Source organism: Engystomops pustulosus, chromosome 10 (assembly GCF_040894005.1).
Source record: "Engystomops pustulosus chromosome 10, aEngPut4.maternal, whole genome shotgun sequence".
NCBI classification, from domain to species: domain Eukaryota; kingdom Metazoa; phylum Chordata; class Amphibia; order Anura; family Leptodactylidae; genus Engystomops; species Engystomops pustulosus.
Genome location: NC_092420.1, coordinates 90157841 through 90182353, shown reverse-complemented (window position 1 = coordinate 90182353; position 24513 = coordinate 90157841). Strand labels below are relative to the sequence as shown.

General features: G+C 51.0%; 2 protein-coding genes across 10 annotated transcripts in view; one reads left to right on the top strand and one right to left on the bottom strand.

Moving 5' to 3' along the window:
• Positions 1-234: 234 nt before the first annotated feature.
• Positions 235-24513, bottom strand: part of RNF220 (ring finger protein 220) — a 151039-nt gene continuing 126760 nt past the window's right edge. Inside the window, exons 1-11 of one of the 5 annotated variants that reach the window (XM_072127557.1) lie at positions 21794-22020; positions 21643-21685; positions 19965-20086; positions 19616-19745; positions 13011-13107; positions 12799-12885; positions 12588-12643; positions 12409-12487; positions 2553-2661; positions 1633-1707; positions 235-454 (exon numbers count right to left, since the gene is read on the bottom strand). In XM_072127557.1, coding sequence (XP_071983658.1) covers positions 383-454; positions 1633-1707; positions 2553-2661; positions 12409-12487; positions 12588-12643; positions 12799-12885; positions 13011-13107; positions 19616-19745; positions 19965-20086; positions 21643-21685; positions 21794-21829 — 906 coding nt within the window. In that variant the 5' untranslated portion in view covers positions 21830-22020 and the 3' untranslated portion in view covers positions 235-382. Of the gene's footprint in view, positions 455-1632; positions 1708-2552; positions 2662-12408; positions 12488-12587; positions 12644-12798; positions 12886-13010; positions 13108-19615; positions 19746-19964; positions 20098-21642; positions 21686-21793; positions 22021-24513 lie in introns of those variants that run through there. The other 4 variants (XM_072127555.1, XM_072127556.1, XM_072127553.1 and 1 more) reach the window with 4 other exon arrangements.
• The window catches only part of ERI3 (ERI1 exoribonuclease family member 3), a 329148-nt gene continuing 326714 nt past the window's right edge, over positions 22080-24513 (top strand). For all 5 annotated transcript variants that reach the window (XM_072127565.1, XM_072127563.1, XM_072127564.1 and 2 more), the window contains exon 1: positions 22080-22165. The gene's annotated coding sequence lies outside the window, so the exon portion shown is untranslated. The remainder of the gene's footprint in view (positions 22166-24513) is intronic.

The window sequence follows — 24513 nt, the reverse complement described above, 5'->3', positions numbered from 1 at the left end:
AAAAATGTGAATCCGATGAGGGTTGTGGGGGAAGTAGAGTCCTTGGCTCCGGGAAACATTAAAAATCAGCAGCAGGTACAGGGAGAAGAGAAAACCGAGAGAGAGTGCTGTGGGCCGGGGGCAGCCAGGGACCCCGAGTGCTGGGGTGGGCGGCCAGGGACCCCCTAGTGCTGACTGGAAGGAACAAAGCGACGACAAGATCCGGAAGCCACAAACCGCCTTAAAGTCTCTGCCTTTCTGTTTACAGTTTTATTTGCTCCTCAGGAATAAAAACGTCCCAAAGCTTCCTATGTCACACCACAGACCCCGGCAGAGCCTCCGACTCCGGAAAACGGGAGACGCAAGGACACCGGGCCGAGGTGTGAGCGAGGTCAGTCCCTCTTTACAAGTAGACGCGCCTCAGGTCTCCGGGCGATGTGATGGTGTTACACTGCGGGCACAGCTTCTTCGCTCCCTGCAAAAGAGACAAAGCGTCATCAGGACGACATCCAACATGGCGGCACCCCAGCCAACAAACCCGTCAGGCTTCCTCTCCAACCCACCCCCATCCTCACCATCGCTCTCGCCCCGGGCCCTCCTCGCCTTCGCTCCTCCCTGCCCACGTCATCATGGCCACCGCACCTGTCCTTCTAGACCCAATTTTATTTGCGGGCGCAATATTTGCTCCTTTCATCCACTCCCTTATAAAAATGCTTTCCCTCCAGCAAACGATCCCTCATCTCCCCCCCCCCCCCCCCAAAACCTATTAAATCCAAAATTGTTTATTGCGAGATGGAAAGTAAGTGGGGGAGAAGAAAAGCCTGTGTTACAGCGGATGTGAGCGCACACTCGTCAGGCGAGACCGTCCTGCTGCTCGCCCTTAACTGACTGCATTAATTACCGTATTTTCTGGGTTTTTATTGAACAAGATTTTCACTTTCATGTATTTGGGGAAAGGGGGGGGAGAGAGCGGGACGTGGCAGCCACACGTGAGAATACAGCTGTGGCCCTTTAACTGATGCAAACAAGTTTAAAAAAGGGGGTGAAGTGCGCGGTATAAGGGGCCGGAGAGCGAGTCAGGGGCCAGACTTAACGAGATTACACACATCGACTTTGATCAAGACACAAAGCAGCGCAGCGTTCCAGGAATTTTATGGCCGTCTTCAGGCTATGTTTTAATGGCTGCATTAGTCGCAGGCTTCATAGGCTGAGGGTCCGAGAGGTGGGGGGGCAGCTGCTGGAACACATGGGAGGATGCTTATTAATTGTTTCCCAACACAAGTGCCAAGTTCCTTACTGTGCGGGGTGGGGGGCTCCATCTACTGCTGCAAGTACCACCAGACCCTCGCAGTATATACTGACACCATCAAGAAGGTGCACTCAACATGGCCGACGACATGTGCAATGTGACCAACTGGGGAGGGGTGGCAGCAGTGAGCGCACAGTTTAAGGGGGAGGAGCTTATCTCCAGAGATCCCACCCCAGTGTCCAGAGACCAAAGCAATGAGCAGCGTCTGGCAGGACAACTCCACACAGGAATTATGGGAGGAGGAAAGCAGCAATTTCTCCTCCTGCCAAAGTTTATATAAGAACAAACACATTCTCCGTCTGAAAACATGCCCATCCCCCGCAGCATAATGGCCCCAGCCTTACCAGGGTGCGCAGCCAGCATTCCTCGCAGTGCACGTGCCAACACTGGATGGACGTCAGGGGCATTGTGTAGGCATCCTGGTGATAGAGGGAAGAAAATCAGAGGTGCGCACACACACACACAATGACACGCAAAACACTGCTGAAAAGATCAAAAACAACATCAATTATTTCAATCTCTGGATCTTCTTCTCCCTTTGAGTATCTGACATCAGACTGACACAGAAGAGATGAACATCCCACGAGAAGGTCTTCCTCCCTGTGCAGACCCCTGGATGTCCCCTCCCCATGGCACCCACCATGCAGACCCCTGCATGTCTCCCTCCCTATGGCACCCACATACAGACCCCTGGATGTCCCCTCCCCATGGCACCCACCATGCAGACCCCTGCATGTCTCCCTCCATATGGCACCCACATACAGACCCCAGGATGTCCCCCTTCCCATGACACCCATCGTGCAGACCCTAGAATGTCCCCCCCCCCCTGTGACACCCAATGTGTAGACCCTAAAATGTCCCCCTCCCTGTGCCACTCGCATACAGACCCCAGCATGTCCTTTTCCTTGTGGCACCCACCATGCAGACCCCTGCATGTCCCCTCCCTGTGGTCTCTGGACACTGGGGTGGGGGTCTCTGGAGAGAAGCTCCTCCCCCTAAAACTGTGTGGTTACTGCTACTGCTTCCCCCCTCCCAAATAGCTCACATTGTATACTACTTCTGCCACGTTGAATGCAACTATTCTTCGTGCCTGCCCATGGCACCTGCTGTGCAGACCCCTGGATGTCTCCTTGCCGTGGCACCCACACATAGTTCCCTGGACGTCTCCTTGCCGTTGCACCCACGGTGCAGACCCCTGCATTTCCCGCTCCCCGTGGCACCCAGACGCAGATTCCCTGCATGTCCCCTTCCCCCTGGCACCCACCATGCAGATGAGGCATTTGTAGCGGTCTCCTCGGGAGAGCTGTTTCTCCAATTCCCGGATCCGCGCCTTTAACGCTTCAAACGTCGTCACTGCCGATTGTTCTGTGATCCTAAAGAGGAGGAAATAATAAGATGCATAAAAATTCTAATTTATACAAATATCAACTATAAAACAGATCTATTAAATCAGCCGTTTAAACAAGATCAGAAGCAAATTCAATCTATGGAGGGAATGAGCCGCAGAGCTTGATGACTGTAGGGAGCGGGGCGCACTGTATGGACACAGCTGCAGATCACGATGACTGTAGGGAGCGCAGCACGCTGTATGGACACAGTCGCAGAGCTGGATGACTGTAGGGAGCGTGGCACGCTGTATGGACCCAGACGAAGAACGGGATGAATGTAGGGAGCGAGGAGCACTGTATGGACACAGCCACAGATCAGGATGACTGTAGGGAGCAGGTCGCGCTGTACGAACAGTGTTGCAGGATCACAGCAGGCAGCGAGGATCAGTAATTGTTCTGCAGGGGAGAAGCCTTATACAAAGGCAATCTTTGGGTAGGGGGGTGCGGATCAGGCCGCAGTTTTGCCGGTAGTTGAAGGCGCCGCTGGCCATGTGACGCTGCAGGGAGCCGGCACAGATCAATGGTGGGGGGTATTGATTTAGTTATTAGCACTTCATACGCTCGCAGACATTGTTAAATATCCATTTATTAAGGAGAGAAGAGAAGCGGACGCCTCAGATCAGGGGCTTCATCTGCCGCTAATCAAAAAGAGAGAGACCCCGACACATCCGCTCAGCCCCCCCCCCCCCCCGCTACCTAATCTTGTGTGATGGCCCCCGCTGGGAGGATTCGCAGGCTCAACTTGCAGGGGGCGCTTAACCCTCACTTTGCCAGGTAGAGAGGTGCAGGCCGTGTGCACAATGGCCAGAGAGAATACTCAGATTCATGAATTAATCACCAACTATTATTCCTCACCTCCCAAAATACACACACCCACAGCCCCGCCCCCTGCCTGTATATCCTGTGTGAGGGGTAGACACAGCCCCGCCCCTTGCCTGTATATCCTGTGTGAGAAGTAGTCACAGCCCCTGCCTGTATATCCTGTGTGAGGGGTAGACACAGCCCCGCCCCCTGCCTGTATATCCTGTGTGAGGGGTAGTCACAGCTCCTCCCCCTGCCTGTATATCCTGTGTGAGAGGTAGTCACAGCCCCTCCCCCTGCCTGTATATCCTGTGTGAGAAGTAGTCACAGCCCCACCCCCTGCCTGTATATCCTGTGTGAGGGGTAGACACAGCCCCGCCCCCTGCCTGTATATCCTGTGTGAGGGGTAGACACAGCCCCGCCCCCTGCCTGTATATCCTGTGTGAGAGGTAGTCACAGCCCCGTCCCCTGCCTGTATATCCTGTGTGAGAGGTAGTCACAGCCCCTCCCCCTGCCTGTATATCCTGTGTGAGGGGTAGTCACAGCCCCACCCCCTGCCTGTATATCCTGTGTGAGAAGTAGTCACAGCCCCGCTCCCCTGCCTGTATATCCTGTGTGAGAGGTAGTCACAGCCCCGCCCCCAGCCTGTATATCCTGTGTGAGGGGTAGTCACAGCCCACCCTCTGCCTGTATATCCTGTGTGAGGTAGTCACAGCCCCACCCCTTGTCTGTATATCCTGTGAGGTTGTCACAGCCCCACCCCCTGCCTATATATCCTGTGTGAGGGGAAGTCACAGCCCCGCCCCTTGCCTGTATATCCTGTGTGAGAGGTAGTCAATCTTTTTATTTATAATACACAAATACAAAATATTCACACCTGATACACAAGACAATTATAAGACCCTACAACAATCCACAAGGCCGGCCTGCTGGGCAATATTACACAGATAAGTCTCATCAAGTCTCATATCTCAGCCGTCGCCATCACCAGAGCCGCCGCCGTCACCAGAGCCGTCACCAGAGCCGTCGCCATCACCAGAGCCGTCACCATCACCAGAGCCGTCACCATCACCAGAGCCGTCACCATCACCAGAGCCGTCACCATCACCAGTGCCGTCGCCATCACTAGACACAATTAAAGTCCCCACACAACATAAACACGGATCTTCAGACTCATGCAGGTCACTTAGATTTCCTGGTCTTCTTCCTTCTACCACTACTGTGTCCTTTTGTTCCCCACCTCTTGGTGGACATGGACAAGGCAATGTTCTCCTCAGCCGGCTCCTCCACACTGCGCTCCTCCACGTCAGGATCACACGTATCTCCCACTTCTTCTCCTAAGACGTGGAATTTCCCAGGAGAGATCTCCACATCCGGTGACGCTCTTGCAGATAGATGTTTCCCAGACTCCAGTCCGGATGCCACATGTTTACGTTTTACCACCTTGAACCCATCATCATCCATAGGCTGCATCGCTTCTGTGGTGGTACCGGCACTAGGACAACTGCTGGAGGCATCCTCAGGTACCCCAGAGGTCACTCCAGTAACTGATGACACCTCAGGCTGGACATCCACCATCTCTACTTGCTGCTCTACTGGATCTGTAACTGGATCACCCAAGCCCTGACATCCAGGGTCACCAGAACTCTGGACTCCAGCACCAGAGCCCACAGTGAGGTCCCCTGAGCTATGATGCTCTTGGTTGAGGTCCTCTTCTGCAGGTATATCTCCTCCTCCTCCTCCCTTTACAGTCTCCTCACCTGGCGGCTCACAGGTCTTATTATGCTGAGCGTCTGGACAATCCAGAAAAGTATGTCCATAAAGCAAGCAGAGATTGCATCTTACGTGTCCTGTACAGGCGTCTCTCCGATGTCCCAGCTCTCCACACAGGGAACATTTGGCATGAGGGCAGGAATACGCCATGTGCCGGCCGCCACATCTGTGGCACAGTCTTGGCTGCCCAGGATAGTAACATATCCCCCTGTCAGAGCCCAAGAAGAAGACGTGTGGCAGATGTCTGGTGACTCCCCGGTCCTGGATCAGCTGCACTCTGACCTTATATCCGCCATTCCAGATCCCCTCTTCATCATAGATTTTGTTTGGCTCATCCAGAACCAGACATTGTCTCCGCAGCCAGTGCAGCACGTCACCCAGAGCCACCACCTCAGACTGGAGAAGGATGGTCACCACCACGGTCAGAGGCTTGGACAGCTGGATGACCTGGAGATACTTCCAGATACTGTTGTCTCTCGTGGCGTTATAGATCTCCCAGAATTGGTCGAGGCTTCGTGGCAGCTTGAAGCTGATGTCATAGATCCTCGTGGTTGGCACATGGATCAGCGCATAGACCTCTAATGCTTCGAACTTCATAAATCCTTTCAGAAGATCTTTCCCAATAAACTGTCGTGTTGGGATCCCCTCCTCAGGACCGATGTATTTAATCCGCACGGCATTCCTCCTCTGGGGGGCGGGGTTCGTCACACTTGAGAATAGTCTCTGCGGTCTTCCACTATTAGAGTCTATGGTGCTCTGGGCACTTGATCTCCGTGACCACGACAATTGCGCACCAGAAACCGCTCCCCCAGCTGGATTCTCTGTGCCGGGATTGGTGTCCCCTGCTGGAGCCTGTGTGCCGGAACTAGTGCCCCCTGCTGGAGCCTGTGTGCTGGAACTAGTGCCCCCTGCTGGAGCCTGTGTGCTGGAACTAGTGCCCCCTGCTGGAGCCTGTGTGCTGGAACTAATGCTTCCCGCTGGTAGCTTTTGCACGCTGGAGCCCTCTGCTGGCGGGTTTTGGATGCTGGAGCCCTCTGCTGGTGACTTTTGCACGCTGGAGCCCTCCGCTGGCAGCTTTTGCACGCTGGAGCCCTCCGCTGGCGGCCTTTGTGCGCTGGAGCCGGTATCCTCTACCGGTGATTGTACACTGGCATTAGCGATCTCTATTAGGTCTGTGACCTCCATGTTATTCTCCTGGTCTACAGACAACTGCGAGTCCACTTGAGGCCTATTACACGTAGTCTCAGGCTCTATTACTGGGGTCACTGGTAATACTGGGGTCACTGCAGGGTTATCTCCACCTGCAGTCTCTGCTCTCTCCACAGTCACTGCTGTCAGGTGTGAACAGGCGTGTACCGCAGGAGTCATTAACACTTTACCCTCTGAAGCAGACACAGTCACTCCTTCACTCTGGGCCTGAACAGAACACACTGGATCTTCAGGTGCCATTGATTTTGTTTTCACCTTTAACCCTTTGATAGTCTCTGAGCCCCTCACTGGGCTGCCCTGTGATACAATATCATACACAGTGTTACAGTCATTACAGCGGCTGATCACATCTTTCCTCTTTAACCCCTGAAGCCGGGTTTCCCTCCTTGTGTTAAGGGGCCAGTTCTGTACTTTATGGGGGGCTCCCATCTCCTTCATATGTCTCTCTCTCATGACACTCAGATCTCGGATACAGTTATCCAGACGCTCGCACTTCATTAATTTCATTTTACAATCTGCTTCAGTTTTTATTTCAGCGCGTAATCTGGAAATCTCCATCTCCTTCTTATAAATCACTTTATCACAGACTGGAGTACTCACAGCTGCAGCCGCCGTCACATTGTCTTCTCCAGAATCTTCACCAGCAGCAGGGTGTAGGCCCAAATCCAAACCAGGGACTCTCCTAGATGACCCAGCCCAGCTTTCCTCCCCGCCTCCTGGGTCTGAGGCCATGATTCCTCCCCACAGGGAGCTCAGCAACACATAACCTCCACCACTGCCTGTATATCCTGTGTGAGAGGTAGTCACAGCCCCACCACCTGCCTGTATATCCTGTGTGAGAGGTAGTCACAGCCCCACCCCCTGTCTGTATATCCTGTGTGAGAGGTAGTCACAGCCCCTCCCCCTGCCTGTATATCCTGTGTGAGAGGTAGTCACAGCCCCGCCCCCTGCCTGTATATCCTGTGTGATAGGTAGTCACAGCCCCTCACCCTGCCTGTATATCCTGTGTGAGAGGTAGTCACAGCCCCGCCCCCTGCCTGTATATCCTGTGTGATAGGTAGTCACAGCCCCTCACCCTGCCTGTATATTCTGTGTGAGAGGTAGTCACAGCCCCACCCCTTGCCTGTATATCCTGCGTTAGGGGTAGTCACAGCTCCGTCCTCTACCTATATATCCTTTGTGAGGTAGTAATAAGCAAATGTGGAAGCGCTCAGTGTTGGGGGGTGGGGGAGACGTGTGGTGAGGATTTCCTGGATATTATTAGTGTCATCACAATATATTCATCACCATCGTCTCAGGCTCCAGATATGATTATTTGGTGACAAGGTGCCGGCGCCTCCCACTTGACACTTAGCGCTCTCACTTACCCCGGCCGCCCCCATCATGCACGCTCATTTGTCATAAGTTTACTTATAGTCGCATCTTTGTTGCTCAGAATTAAATTGAGTAATCTCAGCGCCGTCCCCGAGGAGCGCACCAAGCCGCGCTCTTAATTAAATTATCTCAGAATTTGCAGCAGCAGAATCTTAATAGACTCTGAATCTGTGGGGACTGGAGGAGGACAGACCCCTAGAGCAGATCACTCACCGCACTCCTAGAGTCAGGTGGGAAGAGATGTGTGGCAACTCGCTGACCTACAACCTGAGAGAGTCACATGGGAGGAGATGGTGCGACCGCCTGATGACCTACAACCTCTCTAGAGTCAGGTGGGAAGAGATGTTCGACCACTCGCTGACCTACAACCTGAGAGAGTCACATGGGCGGAGATGGTGCGGCCGCTTGATGACCTACAACCTTTCTAGAGTCAGGTGGGAAGAGATGTTCGACCACTCGCTGACCTACTACAAGAGTCACATGGGAGGAGATGGTTTGGCCACTCGCTGACCTAGGACCTCTCCGGCAGTCAGGTAGTAGGTCGTGCTCGCTCTGGGGTGACCAAGACAACATCCACAGACTTACAACTTCTTGTCATGTGACCTCTAATAACTAATTCCACTGTACTGTACATAGCGAGATAAACCAGTAGCTCTCCATAGCTGGAAGGCATGCTAAGAGTTGTAGTTCTATCAACAGCTGGAGCACCACCAGTTGAAGCCTGCAGCTTTATAGAGTTAAAGAGAACCTGTCACCCCGAAAAAGGCCCCCCCCCCACCCCAAATGTGCCACACATAACCCTCTCCCTACCCCCTTTCTGCCCAGCATTTTTTTTTTTTAATCTATGATTGGAAAGAGGTCGGATCCTCATATCTGGGGAGCTGCAGTCGGCGTTATTCATAAGGGGGCCGGCTGACACACCCCCAGCTCCCCATGACCAATAGGAGATGCCGGCAGCATGTATTGCGTAATCGCTGCCGGCTCTCCGCGATGCTGCCACGCATGCTTATTCACATGGCCGGCCTCGCTGCACTGACAGTGGCTGCGACCACGCCGGGGTTATTGACATTGCTGGCCGTCAGTGCAGCGCGGCCGGCCATGTGAATAAGCCCCGCGCCGCTGTTGGAACAGCGGTGGCGTGGCGGCATCGCGGAGAGCCGGCAGCAATTACGCAATACATGCTGTCGGCTTCGCCTATAGGTGACAGGGGGCGTGCTGGGGGTGTGGCAGCCGGCCCCCTTATGAATAACGCTGACTGCAGCTCCCCAGATAGGAGGATCCGACCTCTTATTTTGTAAGAGGTCGGATCTGTTTAAAACACCTTTCCAATCATAGATTTAAAAAGAAAAAATACTGGCCAGAAAGGGGGTAGGGAGCGGGTTATGTGGTGCACATTTGGGGGGGGGGGCGGGGGCTTTTTCGGGGTGACAGGTCCTCTTTAATTTACCGCAGACCTGGGCAGTGTATGGCACGGGGGTCACATCCGCTCTCTAAACGGCCCGCAGCAGAGTGTTGAAAAATGTGCGCTCCTCTCCCCATCCTTAAATAATTATGTCAATGAATCTTGTAATATTTTATTCACGGTCTTCTATGTAGGGGTGGGTTATACCAATATATATCGGTCCGGTCGTCTAACACCATTTTAATTCCTCATGGGGCCCCATGGGAAAATTGCCAATCCCTGGTTGTCCGACATTGCCATGGTAACAGAGGAAGCACAATACACCCATGAGATAGGAATACGCCTTTAAATCTAGCGTCTGATGGACCTTGGGCTGCATGTGAATGGGGCTCTAGGTGGCAGGTTTGGCAGAGGCCTCGGCTATCAGCACCACAGGGCGCTGCTTCCTCCAAATCCAAATACTTATTAGTGTTACCCAAACATCTTCCAGCGCAGCGAGAGGCGATGACAAGCCTGGCAGCGGAGGCCGGAGGGGAACAAAGCCGCCCCTCAGAACCAGCAAGATCTGCTGGAAAATCCCCCCACGCACTGCCGCTGTTCCGGGACAGGAGGGTGAAACGCTCCAAAGCAAGACGCCACCCAAAGTGAGGAGTGAAAGGTTCAAGGCGGCCAAAAGAAGGATCTGCAGGTTACCAAGACCCTGGTCAGTCAGAGGCTTTACCTTCAAACATGTGATCCGATGGGTTGTACTAGACTGCAGTGTAAAGCATGGGGGATACTGAGGGCAGCTGTCTGGACCACTGGACACACACAATGTACTTCTAGATATATGTGCAGACACCTTTCATACCACTCGCACTAGAGGATAAGCTTCAGATTATCTTATAAAGTAACAGAAAAGCTGGAATAACCGGGTCACAACAAGAGAAGCACAGGAGCAGCTATGACACCATATTAGTCAATGTCCCCCCCCCCCCCCTCCCCCAGGTGGTCACATTATGGTCCTTGGTGGAGAAGAGGCGTCACTAGTGCAGGGTCTGGGGGGGGGGATTACGGAGAGGATAATAAAACCTGTTTACAGAAGAACAAGCCCCAATATTAATCCAGTTTCCAAACCTAAAGCACACGACTGTGCAAATATCAAGAAGCGAACCTGCAGCCGTCTAATCCCTCTAATCGGCCATTACACTTCGCCTCCTTGTAGCTTCCGCTCTTTTTGACATTTGATTATCCCTATGATGAAGCACTATTCATGCGCCTTGTGGGGGTGCACGGCTAATGCAAAGGGGGGTCCCCAGCCGCACACCTTCCTTAGTATCTGGTTGACAACAGAACTTCTCAGTTACTTTTTGTGGCTGTTGTGGTCAGTGACTAGAGACCCCCCCTCTCCCAGAACATCTCCTCCTCTTTCTCTTGCACCTGATTAATGATCTTGTCGCGGTGATGGATGACCCACCCCAGCAGATTAGAGTCTCCTGATCCTCCCAGCGTCCTCCCCACCTCTGGAGGTCCTCCTGCCGCAGCGCTGGAAATATTAGAGAATTATTAAATAAACATTGGTACGTCATGTCTCTTCCTATAGCCCTCGCCGCCGCACTCGCAACGTTTGTCCTGTTTGCTTTAACACTGACACCAAACAGCTGGAGTGATTCATTGGGAGGCTGGCGGAGACATTTCATGTCATATATCATGCCGGGAAGAGCCGTTCCCTGCCCTGACTGAGATAAAGTGATCGACCGCCACCGGCTGGAATGAATTTATGACAACACAAAATTGAGGAAAACAAATGGTCGGTGACCCGGAGGAGTAGTCACCCCGGCCCTTCCTGTGGTCACAGGAAAAATACAACAGTGACAATAATTACAATGTTGGGGTAGGACATGGCGATGGTGGGTGATTAGGGCCCAAGCTCATGGGATAGATGGGTGAATAGCTGGCGGCTCAGCTGAGTGAGTGCAGCTCTTCTAGCGGCTCATTAGTCTTGTGCACCAGGGCCATGATGGAGATGACCTGGAGTAGATTCTTACAATGAAGGGAAAGCGTGGGACACGGTGATGAAGCTGCCGCTTTCCATGCATTTGTTTTGTAAATGTTAATCAAGAGGCTAAATGCAAAGCAATCAATAAAGGCACCGCTGCTTAAACAAAAAAAAAAAAAAAAAAAGGTTAAGGAAAAAAAAAAAAAAAAAAAAAGCTGAAAGTGAGAGTTATGAAAAATGAAACTGCTCAGGGCCGGGCCTGCAGCGCCCCAAGCCTCCGCCGCCCTCAGCGCCAAACAAGAAAAATGAAACCAATTTAGCTCCAGATTAAGAAACAGAAACTGGAGATGAATCAATTTAGCCTGCCGGGCCGGGTCGCCATATATCACGGCTGAGCGCGGGAGTAGTTAGCGAGCAGATGGTCCGCACTCCCCCTCCCCCTCTTTCCTTTTGAATACACATCAGGCTGCAGTCTTGTGATCAATTCATTTCACCGACACCGGTACAGATACACCTGGGGCGACGCGTCCGGCCGCACACAGAGCACCAGGCTATTTATTACATGAAAATCCAGTCTACCCAGGATAGTAATAAGTCTCTCCAGGACAGAGGACGGATGACCAGAGCTCACTGCCGGGACAAGACTGATACATGTATAAAAACGGGAAGGGCTACACATTTCTTACTCCGCGTGTGACAGATGTGACACTCCTCCATGTACAGTGTGACGTGGTACCATGTCCACCACATCTGTACCTTACACCGCAGATACGAGATGTGTGTAGAGAAAAGACAGGGGCCAGCTTCAGGTTTGGAACCTGATGTTCAATAGCAGCAGGCCTGGATCCATGGATGTGACAGGGAAGCTCGGATGCATTTGTCACCACAAGCTCTGCATTTCTTATGTGAAGTGCGGCTGTTGTGTTCTGAGCATACATTGACACAGGATTATTACAGGGATACCTGAGCGCTAATACATGGGACCACCAGGCAATTCCATTTGATGACCCCAAAGCCAAGTGTGAACAAGCCAGGTCTAGTTCACATCAGTTATGGTGAGACCAGGAGGTAAGGAATGCACAGGGGAGAGTCTCCAGTATAGCTCACAATAACTGAGGCCTTACTCTATTAGAATTGCTGTGTGCGGGTGGGAGTTATCTGTGGTGATTCAACCCTTTGTAGCACCACAACTCACTTTTCAATGTCGCTGTTCTTACACGTCTTCTGCATGGCTTCCTGTTTACTGTTCTCTCCGTTACTCGTCGATGGCATTTCTGCAACAAAAGTTGGGATAAAATGAAGCAGACATCCATAGAGAAGCAGATATGAGGGAGGACAACATCAGAGTTAATGGTTTGGGATTTCTGTACTCACCGTCGTTGCCCCATTTGGAAAACTCTGTTGTTATTCTGGTGCTGGGCGTTCCTCCACTGTCATCAGGGAGAAAGAACAGGGCGGTCATGTATAGATGTAGATGCAAATAGGGATAGGGGTAAGGTGTATGGGCATGGTGGGAGATACAGTTTTATAGATCTATATTCTGATCCTCTCATGGATGTAAATCTAGGCATCTTATATTACTTACTTTAATACTGCTCCCCGCAGCGCCTCACGTTCCTTGGCTTCTGCGGGCTCCTCTCCGGTACATGGGATGACGTCGGCTTCTGTGTACCTAGGGGACAGGTAGTCAAGGAAAACATGCAGTGGAGAATGCTGGAGCTGACCGGATCAGAAGGAACTGGAATGTCATTTGGAGTAGAGAGAGTCCGTCTACCCATAATACCTATAAAAGGATACTGTGCTTTGCCATATTCTAGGGTGTCGTCTCCATCAACGTCCAGATCTGCATCGCTGTCGTGAGTTTCTTTGCTGCTACACATAATAAATCCAGATCCTGCAAAATCAAGAACAACAAATGTTACTTCCATTAAAGGGGTATTCCCACAAATACAAGATTGTTAGATATATGTAGGATAACCAAATGTAACCAGATTTACAATTTAATTGTCCCTGTTTACGACCATAAATCTTCTGACTGTGTTCGGATTCTCCTCACGATTAGCTTCTCCTGTCTGCACACTGCAGTGCTCTGTACCTCCTACCCTTCCTCCCTGCATATTACAAGACCAGCTGAGACACAGGCACTTCCTGCCGGGAAGCAGCAGCATTCACTGACCATCGCTGAGTGATGGTTTTATTGCTGTTTTAGCTCCTGAGTAAAATTGTTAAGTAAGGGGTTAAAAATGACATTGGTGGGTTAAGAGAACTTTCTTTCATGGGCAACCCCTTTTAGGCTTTGTTAGAGAATGAAAAGTCTCCTCTCCATTAGCTTCACTTCTCCACACAATAGCAGGTATTACAGCGGATCTTGTCCTGGAGCTACCAGTAAGCTGCAACACTTACCATAGGAGAACAAGACCTAACCTACCAAGAGCACAGCATGGAGCCAGCATGAGGGCGCCCCCTACTGACCCACCAGTGGGATTTGCACAAGAGTGGCAACAAATGCAGGATAGATTTACAATTATGGTGCCCGGCCACTAATTTAATTAGTGAACAGATCATAACTGTGATTAATGGGCTCATAAAGCGATGCACGAGCCGCAGGTGCTGCCCGACCAGCGTTCCCGGAAGCCGAGGTGCAGCGGCCGTGCCCTGCCAGTGTTACACATTTGGTGACAGTTTTTAGTTGCGTCCCTGCGGAGGTTGACCCCTGATTTCCTGCTGTCGCCTCTGTATTCGCGCCAGTAAAAACCTCCAGCAGCTGTTCAAATATTTGACGTCTGAAACCGCTTGACTCCGAGTCGGTGGCCAAAGCTAGCCTGGATCTGTGTGCAGTGCTGGATTGGGTGGCCATGTCTGCAGCAGGTCTTATTGACACCGACATAGGAGAGTAACAGGATGACCTTTGTAAGACTCTGCAATCAGGCGTGTTACATGAGGTATACATGTGTATGGATGATCAGAACGGTGACCTGAACAAGGAAATCTAAAGGTCAGGAAGAAACGCAACGTGTAACAAGCCGCACAGATGTATAATTGGGTTGGAGATGTGATTTCTGGGTGAGCCAAGAAGAGCCTTCAGCGCCTGGCACATCACAGGCGCAGGGCTGTACTGAGACTCATCTGAAAGACAAAATTACCCCCAAAGTAAACTAAACACAGCCATTCAGGGTTAGGATATACAACAATTTACTAAGGAGAATTCACACGGTTAAAAGGGGCAATGGGAAAAAAAAAAATCTACCAATTTTTGATGGAATTTATTACTTTAGGTTTAAGGGATCCTGGATGAGAAATCTTGTGTAAGACTGTAAGCACCGCCCGTTAGTTTACACCAGAAAAATGCACAATGAGAGGATTTTTGCCCTTATCCACACAGGGGGAGGCAAGGGTCAGAGTGCTGCAGATTTGGTGGCATTCCCTGAAGCCTGGACAACCCTTTACATCAGGTTGTACGGGAAAAAGCTGCATCTCATGGACGCCCCATAGTAAAACAAAGGCAAGATGAAGACGTTCCCTGTCTGGTCCTTGTAGTGATGTGCCGAGAGGAGCCCCATTATTAATACTGGGGAGTAGAGAGCAATTTGCTGCAAACTATAAAGTGGAAAACGAAGGGTCACAATTTATGTCACCGTCAATTAATCTGTAGAAATTAATGGGGATGGGGGTGATGGCTTCCTGGCCGATAACCAGATCACTGTGTGACGGGAGCTCCAAAGTAAATAAATAAAGCAAGACGTTTCGGCCCGGTGACGAGGGGAGGATAATAAAGATTGACCCGGGGGCTCAGGCTCCGCACACACACAAGGCACAACAAAGTTGCAGGCTGTCTCCTGGTGTGATCGCTCTCCGGCGCAGGCAATTTCAGAGGCTGCGGTGACTGGCACCTCTATAAACCTCCTGACAGTCAGGAGACAAACTCCTCCGATCAATCAGAGCACACCTATCAGGATCACTTACACCCCGCGCCTCTTACATGCCAGACTCCCTCCACTTGCCGAAAATCACAAAGCACCCCCCCTCCACATAACAATCTGAGATTTACAGGGACAAAACTACATCCTAGCAGAAAACCCTTCAGTACTGATCAATAGCAGGAGAGCTGCGTACACCATTCACACCCCTCTAGTGCTATGGGGAAGATGACAGGAACATGTGCAGGCGGCGGCTCCACTTACAGGCGTGGCGGGGGTGAAGCCTTGTGCTCCGGCCACATTTCTAGGTAAATAAGTAGCGCTGACAGGAGGGGGATCAGGGGAGTTTAACAACTCAGGTAATCAAATCCAAAATCTAAAGCAGAAGGGAAAATGTCCCCGCACCTGAGGACTCAACACTGCTCCTAACCAAACAGCTGGAAGCCATCCACCGCCGCACCGCCTGCAACAGCCCCACAACGCTTCACTTTGAAGGGAAGAAGTCAAAATATCCAAGTGTTGAAATGTGAAATTTCATTAAAAGTGAAAAAAACAGCGTCTCTTTAACCCCAAACTGCATTTTTACGACCATGCTAGCAGAACAAAATTCCCTGTTAATTTAATCAATTAATCAGCATATTGATGTATAAGCAGCCCTGGCAGAGAGCCACGTGTGCTGACGCTTCACACCTGCAGCCGCCTGGAAAACACCGAGCTGAACACAACTAGTAATCCGCCCGCTTCTCCTCAGCTGCTCACTCATGACCAAGAGCAATTCCTCCAGCACCAGAGAACACGGCCAGCAGCTGGCACCGGCCCCAAATCCCTCAGACTATTACTAGAGGGAAACCTCCGCTCTACACATGGGAGCAACAGGGAAGAGATGAACCTTCCTAAGGCCAGAACACAAAGGGACACATGTATCATAGGTCTGGCTTTTTCTGTCTGTTTTTTTAGACTTTTCTGCTGGTCAGATGTATCTCAACGTTTTTACTTTATTGATGCATGTGGCGTTTGGTCTGTAGTGAACGTGCGCCTTTTAAAAACAAAGGTCGCAAAAAAGTCTCCAAAAGCCGCAGTTAATTCCTAAACCTGGTCAGGAGCATCCGTTGATTCGAGCAAAAATTTGCGACTTTTTTAAAAAGTTGCAACTTTCACATCTGGATTAAGGTGATAACTCAGGGAACACTGAAGGAAACTGGACAATGGCGAACTTTGAAAGGAGACAGTTTTGGGCGCAAATGAGCAAAAGTATCAAAAATTAAAGAAAAAGATTAAGTCAAAAGTTTGATACATGTGCCCCACAGTGTCATAGATCGTAATATGGAAAACCCAGAGCTACAGAATTGCACAATTACATATCCCCATCCCAATTAACATCCTCCAGAGCTGCACTCACTATTCTGCTGGTGCAGTCACTGTGTACATACATGACATTACTTATCCTGTACTGATCCTGAGTTACATCCTGTATTATACTCCACAGCTGCACTCACTATTCTGCTGCTGGTGCAGCCATTGTGTACATATTTGACATTACTTATCCTGAAGTGATCCAGAGTTACATTTTTTATTATATCACAGAGCTGCTCTCACTATTCTGCTTGTGCATACATAACATAAGTATACAGACTGACATCTATCCTGCATGTTGGTGTTCTGTTCCCCGTGTAGAGACCCCTGCAGTCTGGTGAGCTGGGTTGGTGCGGGGTTACTGTGGTTTCTCAGGGCTGCATATCCTTTCCATTACTCCGGGCAGTCCTCAGGGAAATTCTCTCTTCTCGCAGCCCGTGTTCCAGACCCGTCACTGCTGGCAGCTTTTATACACATTTCCAGCTCTTTAATTAAAAGTCACAGAGCTGCACGGCCAATCAGCCCAGAGATTGGAGGATAACAACCTGCCAGGCGCATTTAGAAATGAGGATAGAGGCGATTACCGGGGAGAAGCAGACAAATTAACCAGCTCTGTGCTGAAGGCCGTGGGAGGGCATCACCACGTGACTGCTGGAATTACACAAAATACACAGTGCAGAGTCCACCCTGGGACAGATTAAAGGCCCATACATAACAGGAGGCCATATAGCACAGGGGCCCAATTCAGCTATAATCCAGGTGTGCAGATCACCTCCATACAACCAGCTGCTCAGGACACAGCCGCACATTGGACAGAGTGGCCAGTGTAAGCAAAAGGTGCAAGATGTTACAGGTGAGAAGATGTAAACGTTGACAGTGCAGGAAGGGTTGTTCACACCTGGGGGGGGGGCTTGGCCTGTGCCACTGACGCTGATTGACCGAGGTGGTGCAGCATTTGACAGGTAGTGATGCAGGACATCTGACCTCAGTGCAGGTGCGCCTTAATATACAAGCAATCCGTGGGGGCACATTCAACAGCACTGGAACCATAATAGATTTGTGGAGATCCCACAAACAGATTTAGTAGCTCCACTATCCAGGATCAGTATCCAACACCTGACAACGAGAAACTTTCCTCCCTTTAATCAAAATTAAATTTCTACCCAGACTTTTCCAAATGAAAGCAATTCTGATCCCGTCCACTCCTGTAAATTGGTGGCCAGCAGCCAGTCTTGGAGGCGGATGATGAGTGAGAGGAGCTGGCTGCCTACATGTCACGCTAACCTGTGGCTGATGGCTTGTGACACGGCATCCTCAATAAAGACAGCGTCCTGAGGTGCATTGTCAGTGTCAGAGTAAATTAGGCTCTGGCTATTAGCGCTGTACAAGCTGGAGTACAAAGGTCACGTCCCAAAAAAAGAATATCCCTGGATAGAGAGAGGTTAAGGGAACCCCAGATTGTATGATGCAGCCAACAAGGGGCGCCACAGACTGCTGGCATGCCATGTCTTTCCCAGAATGTGACTGGACAGCTTCCTGAAGCCGGCGTTATCACTCCCTCTAACCACTCTTGGCAGGCAATCTAATTTCCCCTGAAAAGGTCATTGCCATTTAAACTGCCTTTCAATCACATTAGGCACGCTGCTGCTTGTGCTCAGAGGCAGGAGGATGCCGTGAGATCAATAGACTGACATACTGCTCAATCCGGGCTCCTCCACCCAGTGCTGCCGACGACAACTTCCAAATAAGACTTATTATGTCCGTCCTGCAAGTCATACACTCAGAGCTGAGCCGAAGTATATGAGACACAACTCCATGTAAAGACAGAAAGGTACAAGGACAGCACTAGGAAAAAAAAAAATGTTCGCACCTACGTAACTCAAATGGTTAAATGAGAATGTCACCAAAAGCCTCATCGATATGACAGGCAATGATACGTTGGTGCAGCACAGCTCAGTCCTCTGTGTTCTCTGCATTGATCTGCCTGTTAGTTGTGGCCCTGGATTCTTCTCTTCTCGCCATGTTAAGCCATTTAAGTGATGACAGCGGCTTCCATGTGATATTATTGGTTTCAGATCCATTCTGAGGATTTTCTCTCCATCAGATACAACAAACAAAGCTCTTAACATAAAGGCTGTGCTCCCGCATCAATCAGGACATGAGCATCTATTGTGGCATGCTGGGCTGTGAGGTGCGATGTGCTGCAGAGACCTGAGGAGCAGATGGCTTACTGCCGACCAGTGAGAACCTCACATTTCTGCTCCATTCAAAGGAATAAGAATGTTCTATTACGAACAGAAAAACAAAACTGGCACCTGCAAATAAGACATCAACAGAGCACGGCAGCGGGCTCTCAGGAAAACAGCAATCTGGCAGCGCAACATATTACACTACCTGATGCTTCAAACACATCTCAAGACATGTCAGGAACACGGCAGCACATAGGGCAGTGATGGCGAACCTATGGCACGGGTGCCAGAGGTGGCACTCTGAGCCCTTTCTGCGGGAACTCAGGCCATTGTCCAAGGACAGAGTTCACAAAACACTGAATCTTCAACTTAAGAGATGCTGCTCTCAGCGCTATTTTAAAGTGACACTTTATTGGGTGATTGGAACTGCGGGGAAAGTAAGAAGGTGTTGACAAAACTGCATCATCTTTGGGGGTCATCTTGCTGGACCCACCATTACTTCCTGTACAGAGAGACCCCGGAAAGAAGCTACAATGATAGTTTGAATTTGCCTTCCTTCTGTCAACTGTACTGTTGGCCTCAGGCGGCCGATACAATTGAAAGATGTAGAAGAACAGGTAGCAGTAAGTTAAGGTATAATATATATTCCATGCAGGCACTACACGGTAAATAAGTGGAATTTGGATGTAGTTTGGGCACTCGGTCTGTAAAAGGTTCACCATCACTGACATACGGGGAGCATGTGGCTGAGGCAAATGAACTGCACCACAGTGTAGGGTTACACGTGTACGCCAACATAATGAGAGCCATAAAGAGATAAAAGTGCTCCATGAAATGTACAGAAATTACTCACATTCCAGTATTTACTGGAGGCGAGGGCTCCCCCTGGTCCGTACCCCAGCATTTACATCATGGATAGAGAGACCACCCATGACGGACTTACCACGGAATCCCCCTTCTAACAGAGTAGTGGCCCGGATCCTCTTCTGTCCGCACCACTCGTACTCCTCAAACCGATGTCCATTCTCGTTCTCAATGTCTACAGAGTCGTCTTCATTCATGCAGGTCTCTCTCTGTGTGAAGGCAAGAAGATGGCCAGTGAGAAGAGAGGAATCTGATAATCACACAGATATTTAATATCTAGAACTGGAAAAGGAGCGGCTGACTACAAGAGCTGCACTACAAGATCTGCGCCTACAGGGAAGAGATGTCCCAGACTATACAGGTGAGTACAGAGGAGGAAGCAGAGACAGAAGATGGCGGGGGCTAGGATGGCCTCCCTGTTCCTCTACCTTAGCTAGACACAGTTCCACATGTCTACTCATCTCCTCCTCGGATCCAGACAAAGGCCGACTGCAGAGCGGACATACCTGTCCCTCATCTTGCTTTCGTCGTTTCATCTTTCCAATCCGGGCTGCCAGAGCAGAAGACAGAAAGAAAGAACGATCCAATAAATACGACACCAACTTACACATCACACTATAGAAATACTGAGAAAACTTTAGAAAGATCTAGTAACGTAATCAACTGTGGCAGCTTGTGGTACTGCAAGTGACCATGGGGGACAGTCTGCAAGAAAAGGAGCAGAGATGTTCTTCCTTTTCTAATGACACCGGCTACTATGCAACTGGTGGCCACCATGAAGACCTGCAGCAGGACACGGGGCCAGACAGACATGGCTCACTGGACCCACCTCACATTGGATCACGCTACTCCCTATGGCCACAAACACACTTGCCCATAGCACGTTTGCTTCCAGTGTCGCATGCAGCACCACAGCACAGTGAGGTCACACAAGGAGGAGAGGAATAGGAAAATAGGACACAGCGCCCCACACAGGGTCCAGCACGGGGAATGCCAGGGGAGCGCAGGGCTCACGGCGCCACACACACGGGGGAAGCGAGGGGAGCGCAGGGCTCACGGCGCCACACACACGGGGGAAGCGAGGGGAGCGCAGGGGTCACGGCGCCACACACACGGGGGAAGCGAGGGGAGCGCAGGGGTCACGGCGCCACACACACGGGGGAAGCGAGGGGAGCGCAGGGGTCACGGCGCCACACACACGGGGGAAGCGAGGGGAGCGCAGGGGTCACGGCGCCACACACACGGGGGAAGCGAGGGGAGCGCAGGGGTCACGGCGACACACACACACGGGGGAAGCGAGGGGAGCGCAGGGCTCACGGCGCCACACACACGGGGGAAGCGAGGGGAGCTCAGGGGTCACGGCGCCACACACACGGGGGAAGCGAGGGGAGCTCAGGGGTCACGGCGCCACACACACGGGGGAAGCGAGGGGAGCTCAGGGGTCACGGCGCCACACACACGGGGGAAGCGAGGGGAGCTCAGGGGTCACGGCGCCACACACACGGGGGAAGCGAGGGGAGCTCAGGGGTCACGGCGCCACACACACGGGGGAAGCGAGGGGAGCTCAGGGGTCACGGCGCCACACACACGGGGGAAGCGAGGGGAGCTCAGGGGTCACGGCGCCACACACACGGGGGAAGCGAGGGGAGCTCAGGGGTCACGGCGCCACACACACGGGGGAAGCGAGGGGAGCTCAGGGGTCACGGCGCCACACACACGGGGGAAGCGAGGGGAGCGCAGGGGTCACGGCGCCACACACACGGGGGAAGCGAGGGGAGCGCAGGGGTCACGGCGCCACACACACGGAGGAAGCGAGGGGAGCGCAGGGGTCACGGCGCCACACACACGGAGGAAGCGAGGGGAGCGCAGGGGTCACGGCGCCACACACACGGGGGAAATGCAGGGGTCACACACGGAGGGTCGGGGGGTGTTTGACAAGGGGAGCGCAGGGGTCACGAAACCGCAAGGTAATTAAAGGGGTCATAAGGCCACACATAGGGACCAGTGAGATGATCGCAGGGGTACAGAGTATGCAGGTACAGTGCGGCCGTTACACTGATGATGGCAGGGTACGCAGCTCCTGTGCGGGGTGATGGCGCCACTCACCATTCAGCCGGGTCTGCCTGTTGGCCCGCACTCTCAGGAAGGTCTGTAAGGAGAGAAGAGATCAGCGGTTACAGTCTGCGGTGCGGGACGGTAACGGTGATGGCGGCGGCGGCTCCTCCTCTCCTCAGGCTGCGGATGTAAACAAACCCACCTCCTCTCTGCGGCCGCCGCCGTCCTCACTCTGCATGGCCGCCTCAAATACCGGCCTCCACGGCCCCGCGGCCGCCGCTCATACCCGGCCTAGACGGGAGCGCTGCCCGTTGCCCGAGCCTGGGGCTGATGGCGGCGGATTGTATTCCTCACAGCCCGGAGGAGCGCAGCGCGGCCGCCATCTTGGTTATGGTCATGTGACAGGAGCACGCTGGGAATTCAGTGGCGTCTACGTGACCACGCGTATGCCGTCGCCATGACAACCGAGAGGCGGGAAACGAGAAGAAAGTGCGCAGGCGCGAGAGACTGAGGTTGTGACAGACCTGTCCCGTGCCCGGTACAAGAGGGACTGAGAGGACTATCGTATCTAAACGTGTGTGATACTGACTAGGGAGTATCTAAGCGAGTGATACTGACTAGGGAGTATCTAACCGAGTGTGATACTGACTAGAGAGTATCTAACCGAGTGTGATACTGACTAGAGAGTATCTAACCGAGTGTGATACTGACTAGAGAGTATCTAATTGAGTGTGATACTGACTAGGGAGTATCTAACCGAGTGTGATACTGACTTGGGAGTATCTAGCCGTGTGTGATACTGACTAGAGAGTATCTAAGCGAGTGTGATACTGACTAGAGAGTATCTAATCGTATGCCATACTAACTAGAGAGTATCTACCTGTGTGTGATACTGACTAGAGAGTATCTAACCGAGTGTGATACTGACTAGAGAGTATCTAATCGTGTGTGATACTGACAAAAGAGTATTTAGCCGTGAGTGATACTGACTAGGGAGTATCTAATCGTGTGCGATACTGACTAGAGAGTATCTAATCGTATGCCATACTAACTAGAGAGTATCTACCTGTGTGTGATACTGACTAGAGAGTATCTAACCGAGTGTGATACTGACTAGAGAGTATCTAACCGAGTGTGATACTGACTAGAGAGTATCTAACCGTGTGTGATACTGACTAGAGAGTATCTAACCGTGTGTGATACTGACTAGAGAGTATCTAACCGTGTGTGATACTGACTAGAGAGTATCTACCTGTGTGTGATACTGACAAGAGAGTATCTAACCGAGTGTGATACTGACAAGAGAGTATCTAACCGTGTGTGATACTGACTAGAGTATCTAACCGTGTGTGATACTGACTAGAGTATCTAACCGTGTGTGATACTGACTAGAGTATCTGACGTGTGATACCAACTAGAAAGTATCTAACCGAGTGTGATACTGACTAGAGAGTATCTAACCGTGTGTGATACTGACCAGAGTATCTAACCGTGTGTGATACTGACAAGAGAGTATCTAGCCGTGTGTGATTCTGATTAGAGAGTATCTAACCCTGTGGGATACTGACTAGAGAGTATCTAATCGTGTGTGATACTGACAAAAGAGTATTTAGCCGTGTGTGATACTGACTAGGGAGTATCTAATCGTGTGCGATACTGACTAGAGAGTATCTAATCGTATGCCATACTAACTAGAGAGTATCTACCTGTGTGTGATACTGACTAGAGAGTATCTAACCGAGTGTGATACTGACTAGAGAGTATCTAACCGTGTGTGATACTGACTAGAGAGTATCTAATCGTGTGCGATACTAACTAGAGAGTATCTAATCGTGTGCGATACTGACTAGAGAGTATCTAACCGAGTGTGATACTGACTAGAGAGTATCTAACCGTGTGTGATACTGACTAGAGAGTATCTAATCGTGTGTGATACTGACTAGAGAGTATCTAATCGTGTGCGATACTAACTAGAGAGTATCTAATCGTGTGCGATACTGACTAGAGAGTATCTACCTGTGTGCTGGATGCTTGTTGACGGCTCTCATCATACCCTGTGTGATACTGTTCAAAGGTCGGGGGCAAGTTGCTAATAGTACCAAGCTGATCTTGGGGAACTATCTTTATGCCCCTGCCAAGAATAACAGAGATTGTTATCCCCCTTTACAATCTACTTTCTCCAGGATGAATTGGCTGATAACAGAGAATAATAGATTGTACCCCCCACCCCCCCTTCATGCAGTCTACTCTCCCAGTGATGAAATGGCTCATAAGAGAGGGTAATAGATTGTATTCCCATGTACAGTTTCCTCTCCCCAGGATGAAATGGCTGATAACAGAGAGTAATAGACTGTCCCCAGGGCTGGAGCTCCTTTACATTCTGTGCTGCGCTCGTGGCCTCAGTCTGTGATTGTGATTCTGCAGTGGTGCGGGATGTGACATCCTCAGAGCTGTCAATGTTAATGGCTCTCGGACAGAAACATGTCAGTCCAGCTGTAATGACACGGACGCGACTCAGAAAGTGCTGCACTCTGCGAGCCCGATCACTGCCAGCACTGAATGTACACGTCACTCTACAGGCTGACAGCTTCACTCAAGACAAGGACCAGACAGGAACTGCAGCTCTGATGATATCATGGACTTAATACATCTCCATTCGGGGACAACCTGGCGTCCAGATCATAATATGATATGTGTTACTGAGCAGCTTAACTATGGATTTAGAGAGGCAACTGCTCACAGTACACACATTACTGATTACTGTGTACATACATGACATTACTTATCCAATTCTCATCCTGAGTTACATCCTGTATTATACTCCTGAGCTGCACTCACTATTCTGACTCCTCAGAGCTGTGATGAGGAGTGTGTGTATGTGTGGTGTCCTGTTATCAGGTGATGTCAGCTCATTGCTACTAG